Below are 22,752 nucleotides of genomic sequence, written 5' to 3' on the forward strand. Positions count from 1 at the left end.
TCCTTCATGCTGCCAGTAATACCAAAGTGGCCTATGCAGTTGTCCAATGTGTGATGATCGTTCCCAACTCTAGCACTGAATTCTCTCAGCAGGAATAGGTGTTCTCAGGCTGGAACCCTCCTGACAACCTGGTCTTGCTCCTCTTAGAACTGGTCCTTGGTCTGTATGGTCAGAGCACAAAGTGGGAGCCTAGACACTCAAGATGCTAACCAGACCGGAGGTTGTTGAGAGGCAGAGAGAAAGCAAGCATTCTGAGCCCTCCGGCTGGTGGTTCTATCACAGACAGAAGAGATGTCCTCACTGTGAAAGCTATGCCGTGAACGTGCCCTCCTTGCCAGAAAAAGGTGTAGTTTTACTCTCAGAGGCTGCCATTCGAAGTGAGTCTGGTGTCCTGTAGAGCAGCAAGGTCAGTGTTGAGCCTTTTCAGCTCACGGTCAATGATGGCCATCTTCCATGAGTCATTGACCTGTAATAGGCTGGTGGACAAGCCAGGACACATGGTCCTGATGTACCAGCTTGCTAGGCACAAAGGAGTTTGTTTCCATTGCCTTAGGGACTTCATTCTGGATTTGTGTAGCATTTACTCCTTCACCTTTTCTTCTCCCAAAGACGTTCTGCAAGACAGTGGGTTTGGACTGTTCCTCAGGGTTTACTCCTGAAACTTTTCTCAAGAATGAGTATGGCTGCAAGGCATGAAGGTTTAGGATCAGCAATGTCCTAGACAGGCTCCCTTTCCAAGATGACAAGCCCCACCTGCCCCTCGTTTCCCTCAGCAGCAGGTGCAGGAAGCGCTTTACCGACCATTGGACCCAGTGTTGGTCTTGTCCACTCAATCTGCCAGAGCCTGTCTTTGCATGCAGGGATGTCCCTCACTCACCAAGGGTTTAAGCCAGTCAACCTCACCCGTTTAGCCAGGCATTTGAAACCATTTCCCCCCAGGGCGTGTCCGCTGTCGTCTGCTGACAGCTTCTAGGAGCCGCAGGTGAGACCTGAGTGCAGGGGGGGGGACCAAAGATGAGCAAACTGCCCAAGAAGGAGCACTGCATGTCCCCCACCAGAGGTACTTCCCCTCCCCTGACACCCCATACACCCCAGGTAAGAAAGTATTACTTGAGTAAGAATGCCTACTCTACCACTGTTTTGGGGATTGTCTGCATGCCTTCAAAGATTTGGAATCAGCCCTGTGCTGTTGTTGTAGTTACCACTTTGGACCCAGGAGATGTCAATCTGGCAATGGGGTCAGTGGTCATTTCCCCAGATTAACTGCGACTGGGCTGCATGTGTCCACTTGTCTGCGGCTTTAGGAGCGCTGAGATCTTTCTGTTTTAAAAGTGGGGCAAAAGGTTTATGTAGGCTGACTTGATCGTGCCTGGAAAAAAGGGGCTTCCTCCATGTTTCTATTTTATATTCTAGAGGCGTGTTGAACACTATCAGGAAGGCCGGGATGAAGCAGACAGCAGCATCTTCTCACGAACAAAAAATGGGAATGAAACGCTCCAGACTACTCCAGAATTTCCAGTATCACCAGAGACTCCCTATGGTGAGACAGCGAGTTTTGTATTTTGCTTCTATATCTTACAACCAGGGTTTTTTCAGCCAGAACTCACTGGAACTCAGTTCTGGCGCCTCTCAGGTGGGTACCATTGCCATTGTCCTCACAGCTCTGGCCTCTCAGAGCTGTGCTCTTAGAACTGTTAGAATTGTTCCACAGTACAGACTAGACTTTCCTTGTACAAAATAGTTGCAGCTTCTTCAACTGTTTGCTTAACATTAATAACGGGAAGCAAAACAGGGAGTATAAATAGATAAAAAAGTAGGTATCTTGTGCACTTAATGGTCATATAAAAGACAGAATTTCAGCAGACATGTCTCTTCAGACTCTCACATGGCAAGGGGCACCTGCCAAAATTCCCTTTTCTGTATAGCTGTTGAAAATACAGGGACTTCGTTCTTCTTTGCATTTGATCACCCTAGAGACCCAGACCCATTGCAGCACTGACAACAATAAAATTGCTGAAGTGTGCAAAAGGCCTGAGTTGGATCAGATGCTATATTTAGCTTTGCATGTTTTGTCAGCTAAAACAGTTAATCATTTACAGAGAATCCAGGTACACATATTCCTGAATGTGGACTCTGCTCATAGGTGACATTTTAAGTCTATTTTCTCCTGCATGGTTGATGAAGTTTGGCGCTTCGTGAGAACAAAGAATTTATAGAATATTTTTCCTGCTGCTAACATTTCTGTGGACAGTCTGCAAATTCAGTCATTTGGCTGCTTGAGCAGTGTTACTATGCTAGTTACTGAAACATTTCATTGCATAAATGATATCTTAATAAAGCACTGCCTTCAGAGTTATATAATCTATTCAATACAGAAGGCTTTTGGAGTGTGGGGTGTCCGAGTGTGAACTTGCACACGCATCCATACTCACCTCGATTATTATTACAGGACACCCCCCCCCATTTACATTCCAGGAGCTTGTGCATGTAAGTGAAACTGTGTAAAGTGGGGAGCACTCCACTTTAATAGGGAGAGAAGAAAGAGAGACAAGTGTCTCTGGAGTAGAGACACTTGGAAGTTGGCAACTCCCCCCCCCCAGCACATGGTGGGGGTGGGAGTGGAGTAAGGTGCACCAGGTGAGCAAGAAGGGGTTGAGGCTAAACTGGGCAGGTTGACCTTCCCTCCCCCTGGCCCTCCCCACTGCCTCTCCACGCACTGGCACCTCATTCGCAAGTGGGGGTTGGGGTGCTGGGGTTGCCATCTCCTGCTGCAAGCTGGGCAAGAGGGCAACCGAGAGCAGCCACTGTCCTCCCACCCACCCCCTTGATGCTGCCGCCCACCACATCCTGGTGCTTCTGTGCTGCAGCCTTTCCCTGGTTTGGGCAGCAGCCCCAGCGAGGGGAGGGAGGACAATCTATGTATTTATTTATTTTGTGGCCGTCCACATAAATGCAGTCACACAGGAGTGGGAAGAGAGGGGGGTATATAAAAACAGGATGAAATAGATTAAGACCACAGAGCCATCCATATTCCCACCTAGGCAAAGAGAAGGGGGCACATCTAACCTTAATAATATACATACAGAAACATCACAATAGAGGTGCTGATACCTACTCGGGGCCGGTAGCAGAGGTCTGGATTTCCACATAGCAAAATGGGACCAATTGAGCATAAGTTGCCATACTTTGTACTATTTCTAGTGTGTCCCTTGATGGTGAATTGTCCCAGAGCTGGACAAAGCTTCTATTATTGGGCATGTTCATAAATAAACTGTTTCTGGTGGTATTTTTCCCTTTTCTTCTTGACAAAAACATGTTTGTCAGAGAGGACTATGATCTGTGCATGTTCAGTCAAGCCGGGAGCTTTCTGTTTCTGCATACCAAAATATGTTGTCACTGTCAGTGAAAATGACTTGGAAAAAACAAATGTCTGCAACCAGACTATTTCTATGAAGATCTGTCAGATAGATGCCCCTGAATTCTTTGGCTTGTTAGGTTCATCCAGGTTTTTGATTAAACTGGTGTGAGATTCCTCTTTGGAAACTATAAAACAGAAGCCACTGATAGGACCTTAAAGAAAGTTAGTTTTTAATGTTTACTCCATGAGTATGTTCCTGTTTTCTCATCTGTTTGTTAAAAATATACCCTGCCTTTCACCTCAGTTAGACCAAGGCACCTGGACAGTAAGCATAAATGCTGCAGCGCTCTGAGCACATTATAATACATGGGTGTAGATCTGGGGCAGATCCTGCACCCAAGATCCTTCCCACCCCATTCCCATATCCATACATTAAATCTAAATGAATGTCTGAGAAGGGCTCTAGTCTGCGCTGAGCTAGTGTCTTCTTTGAGCCAGGAAGCTCTTGGTTCACATTTCATCCATGAACTCCCTTGGTGGTCTCAGGGAAGGCACTTTTCTGACTATCTTGTGCTATTTCCCCCCACTATGTCGCTGTGAGAATAACTGCTTTTTCTGCACCCTGCATTTTGTGCTATCATAAGGTACATTTTGTGTGCTTTGCTGCTAATTTATTCATCATGTTTGTCTGCAAGTTTAAATTCTGCATTTACTGGATGCTTGTGTTTTTATGTTGTGTTCTTACCTGTTTGTGAGTCAGGTAATGAAGGATTGGTGAGACTGAGGGTCAGGACACTACTGATCACGCTTGCCTCCCATGATTGAGGGGTCTGGGGCCATGCAATGTCACCACACACATGTGTGCACTCCCCACAACATGCACGCATGACAGCAGCACGCCCCACGGCCCCACATAGATGGCGCCCCTGCCACTGATGCTTGGGTCTCCAGCAGAAGGAGTTATGAGAGTGGAGATGTGAATGGCCATGAAAGGGAATTGAGCAGCCTCATGCTGTCTCCTCTTGTCCAGGAGCACCCTGGTTGTTGAATCAGCAGCTCCCTTGAGTCTTCAGCTCCTTCTGTTCAATGCCACTGGAACATACAGTGGTACCTCGGGTTACAGACGCTTCAGGTTACAGACGCTTCAGGTTACAGACTCGGCTAACCCAGAAATAGTACCTCGGGTTAAGAACTTTGCTTCAGGATGAGAACAGAAATTGCATGGTGGCGGCACAGCGGCAGCAGGAGGCCCCATTAGCTAAAGTGGTACCTTAGGTTAAGAACAGTTTCAGGTTAAGAACGGCCCTCCAGAACGAATTAAGTTCTTAACCCGAGGTACCACTGTAGTTCATTTAGGATTTAATCCTGGATAAGCATGTTGTTCTGGTTTGTATTACTAATACCTAGCTGGAGAAATGGGGTATGTTTGTAAACTCCTCCCAGTTATGTCCATGAGGTTTCTTGGAATGGTCTTCATAGGCAGGAACCTGCAATCTTCTAATTTCAAGTTCTGACATTGGGAATGGGCAAGGCAGAGAGAGGTTAAGGAATTCAGCCTGAGGTTAAGGGGTTCAGCCTGTCTTAGGTGAGGTGGAAGATTCAGGTTCACAATTTGGGCATTCCTGGGATTATTTTATGTTATTGATTTATTTATTTTATAACACTACTTATAAACCACCAGCTCATGAAAAATACCACATTGGTATCATTAAAACATCATAATACAGTGGAACCTCGGTTTTCAAGCTTCTCAGAAGCCGAATGTTTTGGAAGCCGAATGCCAAAAACCCGGAAGTAATTGCTTCCGTTTTTGAACACGCCTCAGAAGTCAAACGGCTTCTTTTCTTTTTTCTCAGTGGATTTTGCCGACTGCCGTTTGCTCCTGATTTCCAACTTTTTGGAAGTCAAACAGTCTTCGAGAACAGATTATGTTCAAAAACCAAGGTTCCATTGTAATATAAAATTATAAAATACAGAGCAAAATACTGCTGCAATCCCTGGAGTTGCTGTGGAAGATACCCACAACTGGCCAGTTTACATATTGCATTTGTCCATTTGAGGCTACGTCCTTGTTTGCACAAAAGAGCACTGTGAAAATGTGTCTTCCTCTACTTTTAAGTTGTGTGTCAGGTAAGCAATCTGGCCCACGAGCAGCTAATCCCATTTTGAAAAGCAGGTAGCCTTCTTCAAGCAGTATGTCGTTCCCCCTGGCTTTTCAAATTAAACGTAAACATCAAAAACATCCAGCAGTGGAAACTCGGTAGCTGGCATTGTGAGGGCAGCTAGTTTTGCAATGGAGGGTTCCTGTGTGCTTCTGAAGAAACAAGAATGCTCTGTGTATCCCACTCTGGGACTTATAAAGACCCTCTTGTCTTATGCCTCAAGCAGTGAATTGAGGTCCCTTTGTGTAGCTGCATTACACAAGCTAAAACATTCTGCACCAAGCCAATTGCCAGAGATTTGAGCTGCGTCTCACAAATGTTCTGTGCTTGAACATTTGCTGCCATAGAATCACAGGACTTGGAAAGGATTTTCAAAGGTCAGCAGAAGCTGACACAGAGACTGGATTCATTAAGCCAAAACTGTCCACAGAGAGAGGTTTCTTCAGTCTAGCTTTCAAAATCTCCAGCCCATATATTAACCCACTCCTGCAAAACCGTCTCAGCGTGCCAAGGGACATGGTCAAGGGACAGCGTGCAGTCAGGACATGGTGGAGGGCCACTTCTCAAATGGCTAGGCTATGAAGAAGCCTGGCCTGGCTAGTAAGCAACAGGTTTTTTGGGAAGCTTGTAACTGAGCCCACAAAACACCCCACCAAATAGCATTTGTTGTCTTTCTTTCTTTTAAAACTTCTCTTAGTTCAAGGAGCCTTAAGGAAGAAAGGCTCACAAGAAGGAAGAGAAGTGGGCTCTTCTGCTCAGCACCATTGCTCTTGCCTTGTATGCCGTGTCAGGGTCTTCCTGAGAAGCAAACTAAGCACCCAGGCAGGGAACAAGCGCGCCGGCAAAAAGTGTGTCCCTTATGTGCAGACAGGAAGGGCCAGGCAAGCGTATTTCTTGCTTTCCTTGCTCCCTGTGACAGCAAGCGAAATGTGCCTTTGCTGCTCTCTTGCTATCTTTCTCTTACTGGCACTGGGAAGCAGTTCTTGTGGGGAAGGTTCTATAGGTTGGGCAGCGAGGCCCATCTCTTCAGTCCCTGGCCATGATCCAAATAGAGATAAGCCCCCATAGCAAGGCTTCTGGGTTCAAGCAGGGGTGGGGGGGGAGTGATTTCTGTGTTGTTCTTGTGGGTGGGGAGAGGAGAGGAGAGGTCTCTTTCTGCCTCTTTTTCAAGCAACCCACCAGCAAACTTTGCCCCATTCCATCCATCCCTGATAATGGCCCATCTGGCTTCCATTGAAAACTTCTTACCAGTGGGGTTCTTGTAAGAAATATCTTCAAATATATAATGTATATATTGCATTGCATAAATTCTGCTGCTTTTTATTCATTTTGGGTCTAATCCAACCCAAGTTGGTCATGGTGCCTTGTCTAACTTCACTGCTATAGTCATGACTGGATTGCATTGGAGATATTTTGTGGCTGCTAGATCTACCCTGTGTAAGTCTGCATTCACTCCTTTACTAATATCAAGGCGATGGTAATTGCTAGAAGTAGAAATCAAACAAGGTGTGGGATCATCCCATATTTATCTGACTTCATCTCACTTTTTTTCCTTTCTAGTATCAGTTCTTCAGAATTTCTGGCATCTTTTGGAAAGGTGGTGACACTTTACTGCCTCTCAAACCAAGTCTGAATAATTATAAATCTGCTGTCAGGGATAACATTTATTGTTGTTACATGGAAAGCTATCCATGTTTCCTTGAGTGGGGGGGGGGCGCTGTGGCCCCTGAGATGTTGTTGGGCACCAACCCAAGGATGAGCATGAGGATCAGGGACAGTTGCACTCCAGCAACATATGGGAGCCTCAGGTTCCCCATTCCTGTCCTCAAGGATGTCGGTCCCCCCAGCTTCCTGGATTATTCTTGCTATCAGATGTTTGCATTGTTCTGTTACTTGTGTTTACACTGAACTTCCAAGAGTTTGTGGATCTCAGAACTCAGGTGGAAGATGAGATGGATACAATTTTAGCTTCCAACAATACCCTAACATTTGTAATCGCAGATAAAGATAAATATTTGCTACAAAGCAAAACATGTGTGTCTCTTGTTCAGTATGCAGCAGGCTGGATTTTCCTGAATAGATTTTAAAAGGTTGTTTGTTTTAATAATTGGTAGGCCGCCCTTCTGCATAAATGTTTCTAGGATGGCTTACAAGTTAAAATATAGAACACATGCAGACAATGAAAATCAAGATAAAAGATAACGCTGTGACGGGGAATGCTCTGCCCCACCCCCTTCTTTGTCCAACTGCAACCCAACAGTCCTTCCGTGTTGTCAACGGGTCTTGCTCTCTGGTAGTTGCTGCCACCAGCTTCCCACTTACTCTTGCAGCCCTGACGGGAGGGGACCTGGGTGCACCAAACAGATTACTTTTGGAAAGGCTGCAAGCCAGTGCACTTGGCACTCCCCAGTTTAACCGTGACACAGATTGCTAGGGAAAGCAGGGCTAGCTTCCAGCTGCCCTTTCCTTGTCCAAGATCAAAGAAGCTTGCTCATTTCCCTGGGGACTCTGAGACCAACGCGCCTTGCGTTTCCCAGGCAGTTCCCTTATTAGTTACTCAGAGTATACAAGCAGCCTACACTCCCCGAGTCTCTCCCACGTCTCGGAAGAGCACGCTGGTCTATTACAATTCTGATCCTAAACTTCCTAGCCTATTCTTTACATGACAGATGTTCTGGTTTACTCACAAGTAAGCAGCAAAGATAGCCAGCTTCATAGAAAGTCAATTCTGGACTGCAGGGAACTTGACTCTCGGAACCCCTTCCAGCTCAACAGTCTCTGTGTGAATGTGCTTATTAAGATTTTTCTTAAGTAACAAAAGTACATGCAGCATCTGTTTTCAAATCATAGAGTCCTTCAAACAGGTCACTTACATTCAGGGTGAGACATTCATAGTCTCTCTCGCCTCTTCTGGGAGGAGTGAATCCTGGCTGTTTCTGACCAGTAAGACCCAGAGTCCAAATGTTCACATTATTTACCAAGCAAGGTATTGAAAACTGGTGTTTATTCTGTATGTTAAATGTTGGAAGTAAAGAATGTTTGCTCATTCATTCATACATACATACAAGGAAACAAACACTGAACTTTATTTGCTGCCAGTTAAAGTCTCCGCTTACAATACAGCCATTACTCATTTCATGCTAACTGTAGGTATATAATTTGTTGTCCAGTAAGACTCTCCAAGAGTGCATGGCAAACTGATTAAGAGCGCACTCTGAGAGGGAAACTCCAGAGGCTGCAATCCTAAACTACGAAATAAATTCAGTGAATTTAGTGGAACTTACATCTGAGCAAACATGCAAACGATGGCACTGGGAAAGGATGTTTTGCTCTTTGGAACTTGGAAGTAGGTGATGAGCCTTTCTCCCATCTTCTCCATGCAAAGGACCTTCTCCTTCCTTGGTCTTTCTCTTTCTTCAGCCGTAAGTGAAAAAAACACTTTCTATTATTAACTTCCCTTGCAAGCCTGAGCTCATTCTGAGTTTTAGCCTACATGACCTTCCCTCTGCAAGTGTTGGCTACTCATTTATATTCTTGTAGCATTTCTAGCCAGTGTTTGACTGCTAGGCCCATTTATGAAAGTAATTTTATACACTAATGTCCTATTTCACTGCAAATTTGTTTAGCTTCTCCTGAACAGGGAAATACCATCTGAAAGCTGAGAGGGAGAGAGAGATAACAGATCATGTTTGGGGAGTATCCCACTTCCTTCTTGGGTCTCATTTTTTAATGTGGAAAAGATCCTCTCCACCCCCCCCCCAAAAATAGGACTGCTTGCTTGTCCTTTGGAGACCCCAGCAGCAGACATGTAATCTAAGGAAATTAACCAAGATTACTTTCTTGTGGGAAATGGGGCTTCTGTGCTTTCTCTTTTAAAATGTTGGCAAAAACGCTGAGATCTTACAGTCCACGATGGAATGGCACAAGCGAGAGCGGTTGTGCTGCTTAATTTGAAATGGCTGTGAAAACAGAAGTGCTTGGCTCTTTTAGCAGGTTATCATTTTCCAGAGTGGATTGGGGGACATTCAGTGAGTAGGATGGCTTTTACTCACCTGGACCAGACAGGCCTTGCAGGCCTTTTGCCCCCTCCTTTCCCCTTAGGTATTTAAATGTACAGTGTTCTTCTTGTGAGTTTTTTCTTTCCTTTTCCTGGCCCAAGGCTCTCTCTCCCGGCGCCTGGGGCTCACAGGGGTTGGAGCCAGCACTCAGTTAGCCACTCGGCCTTCCTTTTGGCTTCTCGCCTCCTGTGTTATTAGCGATGGGGAGGGCGAAGCCAATCACAGTCTTAAGCCTGTCTCTGAGAGAGAGCGGAGGAGGGAGACATTCTAGATGAAGTCTGTACAGTGGTGCCTCGCAAGACGAAATTAATCCGTTCCGCGAGTCTCATCTCTTTGTAACACGGCTATTAGCGGCTTAGCGGCTTTAAGAAAAAGGAAACAAACTCGCAAGACGTTTCGTCTTGCAAAGCAAGCCCATAGGGAAAATCGTCTTGCGAAGCAACACAAAAACCGAAAAACCCTTTCGTCTTGCGCGTTTTTCGTTTTGCGAGGCATTCGTCTTGCAGGGCACCACTGTAATGTCCTGTCTTCTCTTGCTCGGACTACTTTGCTATTCTTGCAGAGTTCATTGCTCCAACAGCAGCATGCCTGGTGTTGGTGCAATTCTCCTTGTTGAGCAGCAGGATCTCCTTTAAGAAGCTGGCAGGTGTGGTCACTGTTTTTTGGCAGGAACCAATGTTCCTAATTCACTTTGAGCGGGAGATTTGTTGGCTTTCAGCTGCTAGCCTAGGACAGTGAGGTCCTACACAATACAGTCATACCTCATGTTACGTTAACTTCATGTTACGTTTTTCAGGTTGCGTCCCGCGGTGACCTGGAAGTACCGGAAAGGGTTACTTCCGGGTTTCACCGCTCGAGCATGCACAGAAGCACTAAATCGCACTTTGCACATACACAGAAGCGCCAAATCACGCTGCGCACCTGCACAGATATGGCACTTCAGGTCGCGGGCTTTTCATGATGTGAAGGGCCTCCGGAACGGATCCCGTCCGCAACCAGAGGTACCACTGTATCTTGAGATTGAAGAGTCACTGTTCTTTCCGCCTGAAATGCATTTTACAATTCTCTTTGGGTGGTTTTTTAAGTTGTTTTCACTGCATCTGTAATGCACTATAATTGCTCCTGGCCATATTCTGTGGGAAAGGAGGGATCTATTCTCTACCTGCGTTTACTATAATTCTGGTCGTGAACATCCCTGGGCAGGGGGAATATCTTTGTATTGTACTTTCTGTAATGTCCCAAGAGGTGGGCTCAGTGCCACCCTCCCTCAGTCATGTTGGGGGGCTCAGGACTCAGGCTGGAGTCTCCTTTCTCCCTCCCTCATAGTAAACACAGAAGGGGAAGGTCCTCTTCCTAGGAAGCCCCTAAGGGAATGAGTTGGCACCACCCGCGAGGTTCATAAAAGAGGACCTTACAGAGCTCTCTCCGGCTGCCATTCTGTGAGGTCTCCTTTCTTCCTCTGTTTCAGGGATGGTTTTTCTCCTGTTGCCATGGAGCCAGCTAAGAAACATGCTCAGGGGCCAGAGGCTGCTGGTCATGCTCTCGCCTCTCCACAGTGATCCTCTGTAAGGAAGAAGGAGCACGGTCTGGATCTGACCATACAGCCTCTAAACCTCTTGGGGTGGAGTTACAGATAGGTGGCCGTGTTGGTCTGCCATAGTCAAAACAAAAAATTCCTTCCAGTAGCACCTTAAAGACCAACTAAGTTAGTTCTTGGTATGAGCTTTCGTGTGCATGCACACTTCTTCAGATACACTGAAACAGAAGTTACCAGACCCTTCTATATAGTGAGAAGGTGGGGAGGGGTATTACTCAGAAGGGTGGTGGGAATGGGTGATTGGCAGATAGCTGTGATGAGCCTGTTGACAACTCTTAACGACTGCAATAGGTCTTACAGGAAAATGCAAGAGGTCTTACAGGAATAAGCAAGGGGTGAGAAGGTGAAAAATGGCTTTGTCATGTGTAATAAGAATCCAAGGTCTTTGTTCAGACCAGGTCTCTCCATGGGGTGGAGGGTGAGCTTTCTGAGGAAGAAATGATGGTGGTTGGCTTCTCGCTTGTGCCACATTCTTGGTTTTCTTTTTCTTTCTTTGAAGGCCAACACCTCCAAAGACAAGTGACCTCTTGTCTGCATTGTCTTTCCATCCTACGTTCAAATGTTTCTTTGAGAGGGTTGTGTTGTCTTACTCCCCGGTGATATAGATTCCTTTTCTACAACCTAAATTGGTTTGTCACAGCTCTCCTGACTCCCCATTTTGAGTCCTTAGCTACCTATGATGATATGTTTATAACCGAAAGCTTATACCCAGGACAAACTGAGTTGGTCTTTAAGGTGCTCCTGGACAATTTTTTAAAACTTTTTTTTGACTGCGTCAGACCAACACGGCTACCTACCTGAATCTAGAACCTTAAAACTGTTTTCCTAGCAGCCATCTTCCTGCACTCATGAAATGCCTGTCAGAGTGGTGGGTGACCCGGGAGAGCTGCTGTTTCTCCCTAGCACAGCACATGTTGGCGCAGAGGCTTGGCTGGGAAGGCAACCTGTGCCCAGAAACACAAACTCTGAATTGGCATCTACTGTCTATGTAGAATTAGCCGGTGGGACTCCTTGTGCAGGGGGAAGATGTTTCCCTGCAAGATGCCTGGCAGGGCAGCGCATTCTCAGGAACTGCCCCGTGGTCAGCTGAGGGTGGCCCGTGGGGTGGATGCCAAGATGCCTCTTCATGTGGGGATGCAAAGGGAAACATCTTGAGGATGCCGCGTGAGGCTCCCGCTGCCACTGGGCTGCGCCATCCTGACTCTCATGCCCCCGGGCTCTAAAGAGCTGGGATGCCGAGGAGGCCTCCGCTCCTGCAGCGCTGGCGGCGAGCCTGGCGGCTCCTCCTTCCCCGGGCGGGCGGGCGGGCGGGCGGGCGGCTGGAGGTGGAGCCTGGGCGGCTCTCTGGGCGCCGGCGGCGCGGCCGGGCGGCCGGGCGGGAGGAGCCAGCGGGCGGCTTCCCCGGGGAAGAGGCGGCGGCGCGGGGCTCGGCCATGGCGGCGGCGGCGGCGGCAGGTAGGCGGGGGCGGCGGGGCTCCGAGGGGCCTGGACGGGGCGCGGGCAGGCGGGCAGCTGGCGAGCCCCAGGCCCGGGGCGGCGGCGGGCGGCTCCTCCTTGGTTTGGCCCGGGCTTCCCCAGGGCAGGCAGGGCCCCCGGGGCCCCGATCCCCCCCCCCCCGAGGAGAAGGGTCTTCCGTCGGGATGGGAGCGGCCTTTGTTGGGCGCGAGGGGGGACTGCGCGCCATCCTGCCCGGGCGCTTTCCCGGCAGCTGAGGGGTGAGCGCGCCTTTGGTTTGCGCGAGGCGCCCGAGCTGAGCCGGTTGTGGTGTTTCTTGCAACTTCGGAGGGGCCGAGTTGGCCCGGGGGAAATGGCGAGGCCCTCTCCGGGCTGGAGGAGCTCTCGAGGAAGAGATTGCGCGCAAAATGTTGGGCAAAGCGTCTTGCCGGGATCAGCCTAAGAACGCGCCGGGTGGGTGCGAGGCCCTTCGCCGAGTGGGCGAGCGAGCAGGATGCTAGAAAACATGGTCAACAAGGTCATCCTCCTGCCTCCAAACAGGGCATCTTCCACCCTCATAGTAAGAAAAGGAAGTCAAGAAATATTGAATTTTAAACCTGATTTCTGGCTCAGAGGGTGCCTGTTTGGCTCCAGAATCATCATCTCTTCTTGACAGACATAATATAAGACCTTTTGTTTTGCATTGAGGCACCTGCTCATCTGGATGCGCATGGCACTGTGGGTTAAACCACAGAGCCTAGGACTTGCTGATCAGAAGGTCGGCGGTTCAAATCCCTGCGACGGGGTGAGCTCCCGTTGTTCGGTCCCTGCTCCTGCCAACCTCGCAGTTCGAAAGCACACCAGTGCAAGTAGATAAATAGGTACCGCTCCGGCAGGAAGGTAAACGGTGTTTCTGTGTGCTGCTCTGGTTCGCCAGAAGCGGCTTAGTCATGCTGGCCACATGACCCAGAAGCTGTACGCCGGCTTCCTCGGCCAATAAAGCGAGATGAGCGCCGCAACCCCAGAGTCGGTCACGACTGGACCTAATGGTCAGGGGTTCCTTTACCTTTGCCTGCTCATCTCAGGGGCACCATCACCTGCTGGGAAAGTTGCTAAATTCTCACAGATTAAAAGTGCATAACTGCTGAGATGGTGCTCAGTGTCACTTCTGAAGAATACCATTTGTGCTAACAAGCAAATATCTACTTTGCCCAGTGCCAAGATGACTCTTGCTTCTCTCCTCAGAGGCTTACCTAGAGGGCACAAAATTTGCACCTCTTTTGGAGGAATGAGTGGGCCCTCACAGCAGCCCTGCGGAGCCCCTTCCCCAGCCAGCCTCCGTGCTGGCACTGCCGCTGCTGGCTTCTTTCCAGCCAGCGTACTTCCTTCTGAGTAAAGTGTGCACTGGGGAGCAACCTCCAAGTTAGTGCCTTTCCGCTGGTGCCTCCTCAGAAGTAAGGAAAAGCCAAGCAAGGTATTGTCAGAAGTTCTTGCCTCTGGCTTGCCAGACTTAGGCTGCAGTCCTGTGTACCCACTTTCCCAGGACTAAGCCCTGTTGAACTCAATGGGATTTTGAATAGACATTTATAGGACAGTGTTGTTAAACTACCAGTTTAAGAGTTGCTTGTGAAGACTGAATTATGTCTCTTTTTTGTGTCTGGACGTGGTGGGAGGCACAGATACATCTCCTTGCCAAGGGCGCAGAGGAGCCTAGGTGCACCTCTGTCTCCTCTACGAGTTCTTTTTATGTTTCTGATGGGAGTTTTAGTCCTTCCTGTGGGGTACCACATTCACTAGCCCTTCTTACAGTGGTTCAACCCAGACAGGTTTATTACCAGTGAGAACTGGGCCAAAGTTGCACAGGAGTGATGATAAGAGGTTGATGATAAGAGGGTTCCTGTTTGCAAACGTTCTTTGGAACCCGAACTTCCGACGGGGCTTCTGCGACTACCGGAATTGGCTTCCGGAGCTTCCTGCAGCCAATCGGAAGCTGCGTCTTGGTTTCTGAACTTTTTGGAAGTCAAATGGGCTTCCAGAACGGATTCCGTTCGGCTTCCAATGTATGACTGTACTTGTAATTGCTTCCAAATATTTCAGAATAAGCCAGGATGAGTGCATAAAGAGACTTGTATCTGTCTGGTGGCGTATGATTAAAATACATCCTCACTTTGTTTTTGTCCCTAGTCAAATGAAAGGCATCTTTGTCTCATTTGAAAATAGAGCACTCCTAGTTTTGCTCATAAGCTGGCACTAGTGTGAACGTCACCACTGACATCCCAGTGTGGCCAGGAGGGGGAATTCAGTGGGTGTCTCTCCCCTCCTCCGGTTTAGTTTGATCCCCAATTAGCATAGCTGTTTTGGCAGAATTATCCCTCACCCCATTTATCTCCTTTGTGTCCTAACCAGCAGTATGCAAGTTGCTATCATCTAATAATTTCTGCCATTCCACCACATAACCCAAATCAGCTAAACTTTTGGGAGCCTCCCAAAATTGCTGATGGAGCTATTGCAGCTTCGTTGTGAACATCTGAAGGGCTTTCAAGGCTCATTTGAAGAACGTATCCACAAATTGAATTGCGGCATATTAGTAATTACAAATCACAAAATCATTCTTTTTTAAATAAATAATATAACAGCTGGTATTTAAAGCCCCAGAAAGAAGTAAGTTCCTGAGATCTAACATTTCTAATGCTCCCCACCCCCAATGCAGGGAATTCGGGGGGGGGGGAGTGTTGTTTTTCATCTGCTGGGTCCTAAGTGTAGGGTTAAAAAACATGGGAATGTGGATGAATTTATTTTTTAGAAATAAATAAATACGTGGTTAGCATGTGCAGTGTTCATATACCATTTTGGAGACAGTCTGGGGGGAAAGAGTGGAGTAGAATGACCAGTTTGGTTCCTGAGTCTTGTTGCGCAGACTGTAATACAGTCATCCCTAAGCTGGGACCTCCTGATGTTTCAGACCACAGCTTTCATCTGCCCCAGGGAGTGTGGCCCATGGTCAGGGAGCGGTGGTTCAAAACATCTGCAAGTAGATGGTCAAGGGCTCCGTTATTCCCTACACAGACACACCAAGAGGCTGTTTCTTTGTAGGAGTCATGGCACACGTAGAGAGGTTTCTTTCTGCCATGAAAGGAAATTTGATCTGTGGGCCATGCTGGAGATACAACTTCCAGACTACACCCAGTGGATGTTCTGAATGCTGATCACTCTCCAGAAGTGGATCTGGCCCCGTGATGCCTGGACAGGAGACTACTGGAGAGCCATATATACAAACTACTCTGAGTAACTCAGAACAACCTGTGTGACTACAAAAACAAGGACCAGTGCTTACTTAGAATGATTTCAGAATGCGTTTAGGTGCCAAATTTTGGGACACAAAATCTCTGCAGGACAAAAAAATGTTTCTGCTCTAGAGACAGTAGTACCAGCAGCAGTAACGCTGTACCAACACAACCCACCAAGCACTTTCTATCTTTGCTTTATTTGAAGATAAAAACAAATGTACAGTGGTACCTTGGTTTTTGAACATGTCTGCTGATGAACATTTTGGTTTTCAAGCGCTGTAAAGCCAAAAGAAAATGCTTCGGTTTTCGAACACACCTCGAAAGTTGAACATGCCACACAGCTTCCGTATTGAGTTTTCGGTTTTTGAATGTTGCAGAACTTGAACTTTCTTCCAGAACAGATTACTTTCAAAACCGAGGTACCACTGTATTGTTGTCTTTGTTTACACATGTCACTTTGGAGTAGTAAGGTTTGTTCTGGTGCCTCTTAATGTGTGAACTCTAGGGAGGGCTGTGGTTGGTTACTACCTGTATGTGACACTGGGCTATGTTTTGTGAGCCACAGGCTATACATGATGCGTGACAGTGATGCACATTTGTATACTCAGCGGTATTTAAAGTATGTGATCAGAGACCTATCTGTGCAAATTAGAGACCAGGAACGGGCTTGTAGTAAACCTACCAGGGGCCCCGGGGTGGTGTGCCAGCCAAGTAAAATTGTGGCAAAAATCAGTATGTAGTCCCTCAACTATGTCTGAAGAATTTGTAGATAAGGATGGGAAGAGGAGGGACCATTTTAACCAGTCCCTATTCTCCAGCTTTGTTTTGATGGCGGCCAACGGATTGAGGTTGAATCCGACAAGACATAACCCCAACAAGACTGTTTGTGGGGTAACTGCCCCTGAAAAACCAGGCACACAGCCTTGGGGAAGTTTGGGACTCAAAGCTGCTCATGGAGACACAGGTCAATTCTGTGTCCAGGGCAGCTGCCCGGAGTGGCTGGGGCAACCCAGTAAAAATTTTATTATTATTATTATTATTATTATTATTATTATTATTATTATTATTACTGCTACTACTTCTAGAGTGGCTAAGAGTTCTGTGTTTAATGTGATCTCAGCCAAGTTAAAAATCTAAGGAGTGCTGAGAGAGAGCCTGGTGCACAGATGATGTTTCTTTGGGCATCTTGCCTTGCTTTCAAGTGGAAAAGTGGCATGGATTTAGCTTTTAACTATTTTTTTAAAAATAATGATGTATAGCTGGAAAGTCCAGGAAACAGGGCTCTTTCAGGAATTAAAAAAGGAAGTGTCAGGCTAAAATTGGGGAGTGTGATGTCAGTAGCAGCAGGTGATCAGTGATCTGGCCAGGCTGCTGGGAAGTCTTGAATGTGCAGGCAATGAAATAATTGATCAGGCTTTCTCCCCATCTTCCTCCATTTCAAAGATAACTGAACATTTAAGCATTAAGTACAGATACTCTGTTCAGTTATGGTTATTTCCCTATCCTCCTCCTTTGCACTTAAGCGTTAGACCACACTTCATTTTCCTTTTGGTGTGTTTTGTTGTTGATTTAGTAGATTGCATACCCACATCCTATTAGCAATTGTGACAACTTAATCCTTTAGAAAAACAAACAAGTTTTCTCTTGTTTCATTTTTCTGTAGCCTCTTCCGTTAAAATTCAGTAAAAATAAGGAGGAAGTAAAAGTTGTTCTATGATGGCTGTTCAGTTGAGTGATGAAATTTGTGTGTGTGAATCTACCTTGGGAAGAATTCAGTAAAGAACTCAACACCTTTAGTTTCTAGGCCCAAGTGGGATACAATACATTCATTTCTCTTCATTTACATCTTCATTTGTTCTTTTGCTTAGGCAAAAGGTAACAAATGCACTGCAATATTATTTATTTTATTTTATTTCCAGCTGAACTGGCCATATATTGTTTGCTATCCTGGATAGCAGGATTGTGCAGCAGAATGATACTGAACTTGTGAAGAAGTGGATCCATGCAAGGGAAGAGGGATGATGGCACCTTCTGCCTCTCAGCAACTTGTGTCCAAGATGATACCTGCTCAGGAGCCGCCATGTATTCCCTTCTCTTCATGAACCTTCCTAGGTTTCATGTAGGGGACCTAAACACATACGTTTGAGTCCATGCACAACAGCTCCTGCACAAATAACACCTTGTGGAGGTGGAGGTGGGGGTGAGCCTGCAGGTGTGACCCCGATTTCCTCCTCTTCCCCCCTTTTGGCTGCAGCACTTCCATTTCTACTAATATGTATAACTAGACTGGTGACCATTGCAGGTTTATGGACCATAACATACGTTTCCTTCTTTTCACTTCTTCAGAACCCCAGAGTTACGTGGAAGGCCTCAGTCATTCCACTGTGAAGCCCGAAAGCCCCGCAGGCCCAAATCCTGCTGTGTTGCGGACGGATCCTTCCTGCCGGCAGCCTTTTGCAGCTGTGTGCTCAGTCCCATGTCATCACCCTGCCCAGCAAGGAGACAGGTAAGACAACTTCTGCGTCTCTTAATTTTCAGCCACCTCATTTGGATGTAGAGGAATCTGATTCCAGGAAGAATTCCTTAAACAGTTTATAGACCCAACCCTGAATTGTGTCACCTTGAGGGGTAACCCTGAGGCAACCTTTCTGAGTGCTTAATGGTCATTTTTGATACTTGGTTTGAAAGTCAGGAAGAACAGATTATTCTGTTTCTCGTCCATGTCAATTTCACATTTATTAATAAATCTGTTGCATTCTGGTGCCATATTAATCTGACTTTTAAAAAAAATCTGCATGGTAGTTTGTATTTAAATACATATTTGTATACATTTTATTATAAAGTAAGTATTTGAATACTTATTTCATTGAGCTGAGAACTGTATCACAGAAGTCAAAGAAGTGTTCAGTCTGAAGGAGAAGTACATTCAAATCTTCACATTAGTCTGGAGAGTGTAGATCAGATCCCTTCTCACCAGATTTTGCCTTGCATTCCCTGGGCCAGTGTTTGGATGTAGTGTTGAGATGGATGAGGAAAAACAAGCTGAGCTTGAAGCCTGGCAATATGGAAACACTCTAGTAAAGACTTGTTCTTGTTGTCTGTTTCCTTTAATTTGCTCCCATATTCTTTTCTGCCACAATTAGCTTGCGGGGAAATGTTTAAGCTGATAGCTTCAGTGCCTCTAAATGTTAAATGGGAAGCTGCCATCATTATTTATATAGTTGCATAATATACACAACACTTTTTGCAGTATCTTGAGCACAAAGCACGTCCTTACTCTGCTGCGCTTGCAGCCTAAACATCTCGGTTCAGGGGGACCAGCAAGTGGACAGGAAGGAAGGCATGGGAGAGGCAGATAGAAGGAGGAATAGATGAGCCAGTTTAGATAACTTCCTGTCTTCCTGAAGTAGTTCCATCCTGTCTGGATCCTGTTTGTTGCAGCCCTACAGACCCAAAATGTTTTCCTGCGGCTGCACCTTTCAGCTGAATAGGGAGCTCTCCTGAGAACTCTGCTGTGAATTGTTCCCAAAGTTAGTTTACATTGAGAAAGCTCAGTCTCCAGGATGTGCAGTGCTGCGGTCAGGGAGCATCTTCTGCAGCTGGTCCAATGGGAGGAAAAGCACTGTGTGGGAGGCGCACAAACAAGGACCCTGAGAGGGCCTCTGGGGCCATTGAATCCTGACGCAGGCCCTTTCTAGGCTCTTTGTGGTGCAGGCCAGAGTACCCGTGGTTGCAGGGCAGGAGTATTCACAGCTGAGAAAGATTTCTTTTGCCTGTCCATAGATTGGCCTTGCCATGCCAGAAGGTGTTATGGACATCATAGATTAAAATAACCCTTAAAAAGTTCAATTGGTCACATTTGACAGGAAAGTGCAGGAGTTAAAGGACACCTTCAATGTCCTTTAACACCTTCATGTGGCACCTTCAAAGGTGTCGAGTGTTTCCAAAGGCCAGCTGCTAGGAGCTGTGCCACCCTAGCCAGATGTGGAGCATCTTTGAGGCTAACCTCACCTGTCTCAAATTGTGGAGCCTAGGTTTGGGTGGGGTCAGGAGGGCTCACATGAAGGGCAGGGTGTGTCTTTCCTATGGCACTGATTTAGGCTGGTTGCCTTCACTGTTCATTCCCCCTTTCAGTCAAATGTGGCCCTAATTCAATCCATGTTATGCGTTTCGCCTCTTATTTTGTGCCCTTCAGTTCTCAAAGTATAAGACCATCAGTCTTCAACAACCTTCTTTGAAGATGCAGCCAGTGGTTGGTTGGAGGGAGCCCCTTTGAAGTCTCCGCAGAGGGGGAAAGGCACCTGAAATGGGAGCATTTTCCTCTGTGCAAGGAAAGCACTGGGGGAAGCATTCTGAATGCAGACTACTTCATGGGGGGGGGGTCCTTTTAAGAATGAAGCATTCTTTTCTTGCCAGAGGTGTTTGGAAAACCCCTTCCATTTGGGAGGTGTTGCACTTTGCACAGTGCTTTTGAAGCACTCAACAACCAGCCTATTCTGTCAAGCGCTGCCCTGACCTGTCCCAAAACACGATGAAGGTGACTGAACCAAAAAGGTCTCTCAAGCCAACTAGAGGGTCCCCCAACCCTGCCAAAAAAACTTGGTTTGTGTAGGTGGCAGAGTTGGTAGAGAAAGCTGAGTCAAGTTGCCCCTTTAAGTGACCACAAAATGGATGATTATGTGGCCACTACAGACTGTGCTGGTGTTCTTGAAATGAAAATTCCCTAGAATGTGCCCAAGGTTGCAGTCTTTTCAAGCAACTTAACACCTCTCACATTATGTTTTTAAGTCTTTGAATGTATTAGTGAACACGGCAAAAAGAAGTTATGTTTGTCAGGGATCTGGAACTGAATACAGAACACTTTTGAGTCTACATTCAGTAGCAAACTTGAGTGTGCTGCCACATAATGTAAGGTATAGCCATTGTACCATAAACTAAAATGCAGCGCTGCATATTCAAATGTTTTAAAGTACATTTTTGAAATGGTTTGATTGTTGTGTCACATTGTTTTCACTTTTTCAAACAGTCCAACTGAACAAGTTTGGCAGCAAAACAGTTCCCAATCCTCCTCAACATCCCAGTTTTCTGGAATAAACGACAACAGGTTTACGGGGAATTATCTCACATCTCCAGAGTTTTCTGTTCCTGTTCAAGATTGCTCACCCTTGTCTCACTTCCAGATCAAGGGACTTCAAGCTGGGTCATTTAACAGCCAGGAAAAATTGTCATTGGGGCAGCAGCAGGAACCTGGGGCAAATACCAACACCCAAACATTCCTCACTTATGGAGGGATCAGTGCCAGCAGCTGCCAGCCACTGGTGGAGACACAGCCTGCTTTTGCATCAAATGCCAATAACGTGTCTCCCCAAACTCCGAAATCTCCAGGGGACAGTGACATTTTGCCGCACCGTTTTCTTGCAACAACTTTTGGACACAACAGCCAAAGCGGTGCAAACCAACAAAATTTTGGAATAAGCATGCACCCTCAGCCCCCTCTTCCAGAGAAGAAGAGGACATCGGAGGGAGAACGCTCTTTCAGCTCTGTCTCACCATCTTCGAGTGGCTTCTCCAGCCCACACAGTGGAAGCACCATCAGCATTCCTTTTCCAAATGTTCTCCCAGATTTCTCTAAAGTTTTAAACACTTCACCATTGCCAGGTATGCTCATCAGAATGGATTCCAGAAGAATAACTGTGTTAATCTGATAATGAGCCTTGGGCTGGGTCAGGGTTTTCCAAACATGGGTCTCCAGCTCTGGGTAGTGTTGGCACCCACAGGATTCGCAAATGAGGTGGTGTCGTGAATTGCGCTACTCCAGACTAGGTTTGGAACGCTCCCCTCATGTGAAAAAGAAATTTGTCTGGAGATAGAAATCCAGAGGATCAGAGGGAGAGGTTCTGGCTCAGCACTTTGCCTCCCGTGCTCTAAAGTGGCGCAGCACATTCTGCCACTTGGGCATTTTCGTTCTGCTGCATGTTTAGACGGCAGCAGACTACAGCCAGCTCCTCAGATGCTGCTTTATGCTAGGACAGCCATAGTGTGCTGCTGCTTTTCACTTCTCTTGGGCTTTCTTCTCTTTTTACCCCATAGAAAATCCAGCTGACAAGCAGGTGACTGTGAAGTTTGTCCAAGACACCTCCAAGTTCTGGTACAAACCGGAGATTTCAAGAGAGCAAGGTTTGTCAAGTCATGCCAAGTTAAACACCTTCCACAAGAAGGCAGCTTAATAGCGCTTTGTATTTACTTACAAATACTTTTGATTCACTCTAACTTGGAGCTGCAGGGTGAGTTGCACAGGGTTCCTTTTCAGTTTTCACTCCCAAAGAGAAAATACTCCCAGCTTCTAGTGGGGACTATCAGTAGGCTGGAAGAGGTACATTTTAAGAATGCAGGGAGCATGTGAGTGCTCTTCAGGAGCAATCTCTCTCTTCCTCCGCCCCCTTCGTCTTAGAACACATATGATTATTCACAGTACCACCTATATCTCTGGTCATATAGAAAAGTCAAAAAGCAAGTGTTAGGGGAAGTTATCTGTTTAAAACACGCATGGAGGGGGGGCAAAGTTGGTGTCCTCTTACCCTTCTACAGATTCTCGATGAACTTTTTCCAATTTACACTGCCTGCTGGCAAACAATAAATCTGTTTTAATATAGGTTTTCTGAAACTGCCAGGTTGCTGCAGGTGTAGCAAGATCACAGAGTAGAAAAGATTATCAGAGAACACACCTGCTTGTTTGCTTTGGATTCAGAAAACCAAAAGCTGAACATTAAGTACTGTACAATTAACAGACAAAAGGTGGTTTCTCCTTTGGGGGCAGGATGCAGATGGTTCTGGGAAAATTGACTCTGGGCAGTGA

The 22,752-nt window shown here is 46.7% G+C and overlaps 1 protein-coding gene across 4 annotated transcripts in view; it reads left to right on the top strand.

Moving 5' to 3' along the window:
• Positions 1–22,752, top strand: part of TNS3 (tensin 3) — an 82,476-nt gene that overhangs the window by 46,810 nt on the left and 12,914 nt on the right. For all 4 annotated transcript variants that reach the window (XM_081885198.1, XM_081885199.1, XM_081885197.1 and 1 more), the window contains 4 exons: positions 1,414–1,540; positions 18,243–18,402; positions 20,923–21,554; positions 21,987–22,073. In XM_081885198.1, coding sequence (XP_081741324.1) covers positions 1,414–1,540; positions 18,243–18,402; positions 20,923–21,554; positions 21,987–22,073 — 1,006 coding nt within the window. The remainder of the gene's footprint in view (positions 1–1,413; positions 1,541–18,242; positions 18,403–20,922; positions 21,555–21,986; positions 22,074–22,752) is intronic.

This window comes from Podarcis melisellensis (genome assembly GCF_964234715.1).
Source record: "Podarcis melisellensis genome assembly, chromosome: 13".
Taxonomy (NCBI): domain Eukaryota; kingdom Metazoa; phylum Chordata; class Lepidosauria; order Squamata; family Lacertidae; genus Podarcis; species Podarcis melisellensis.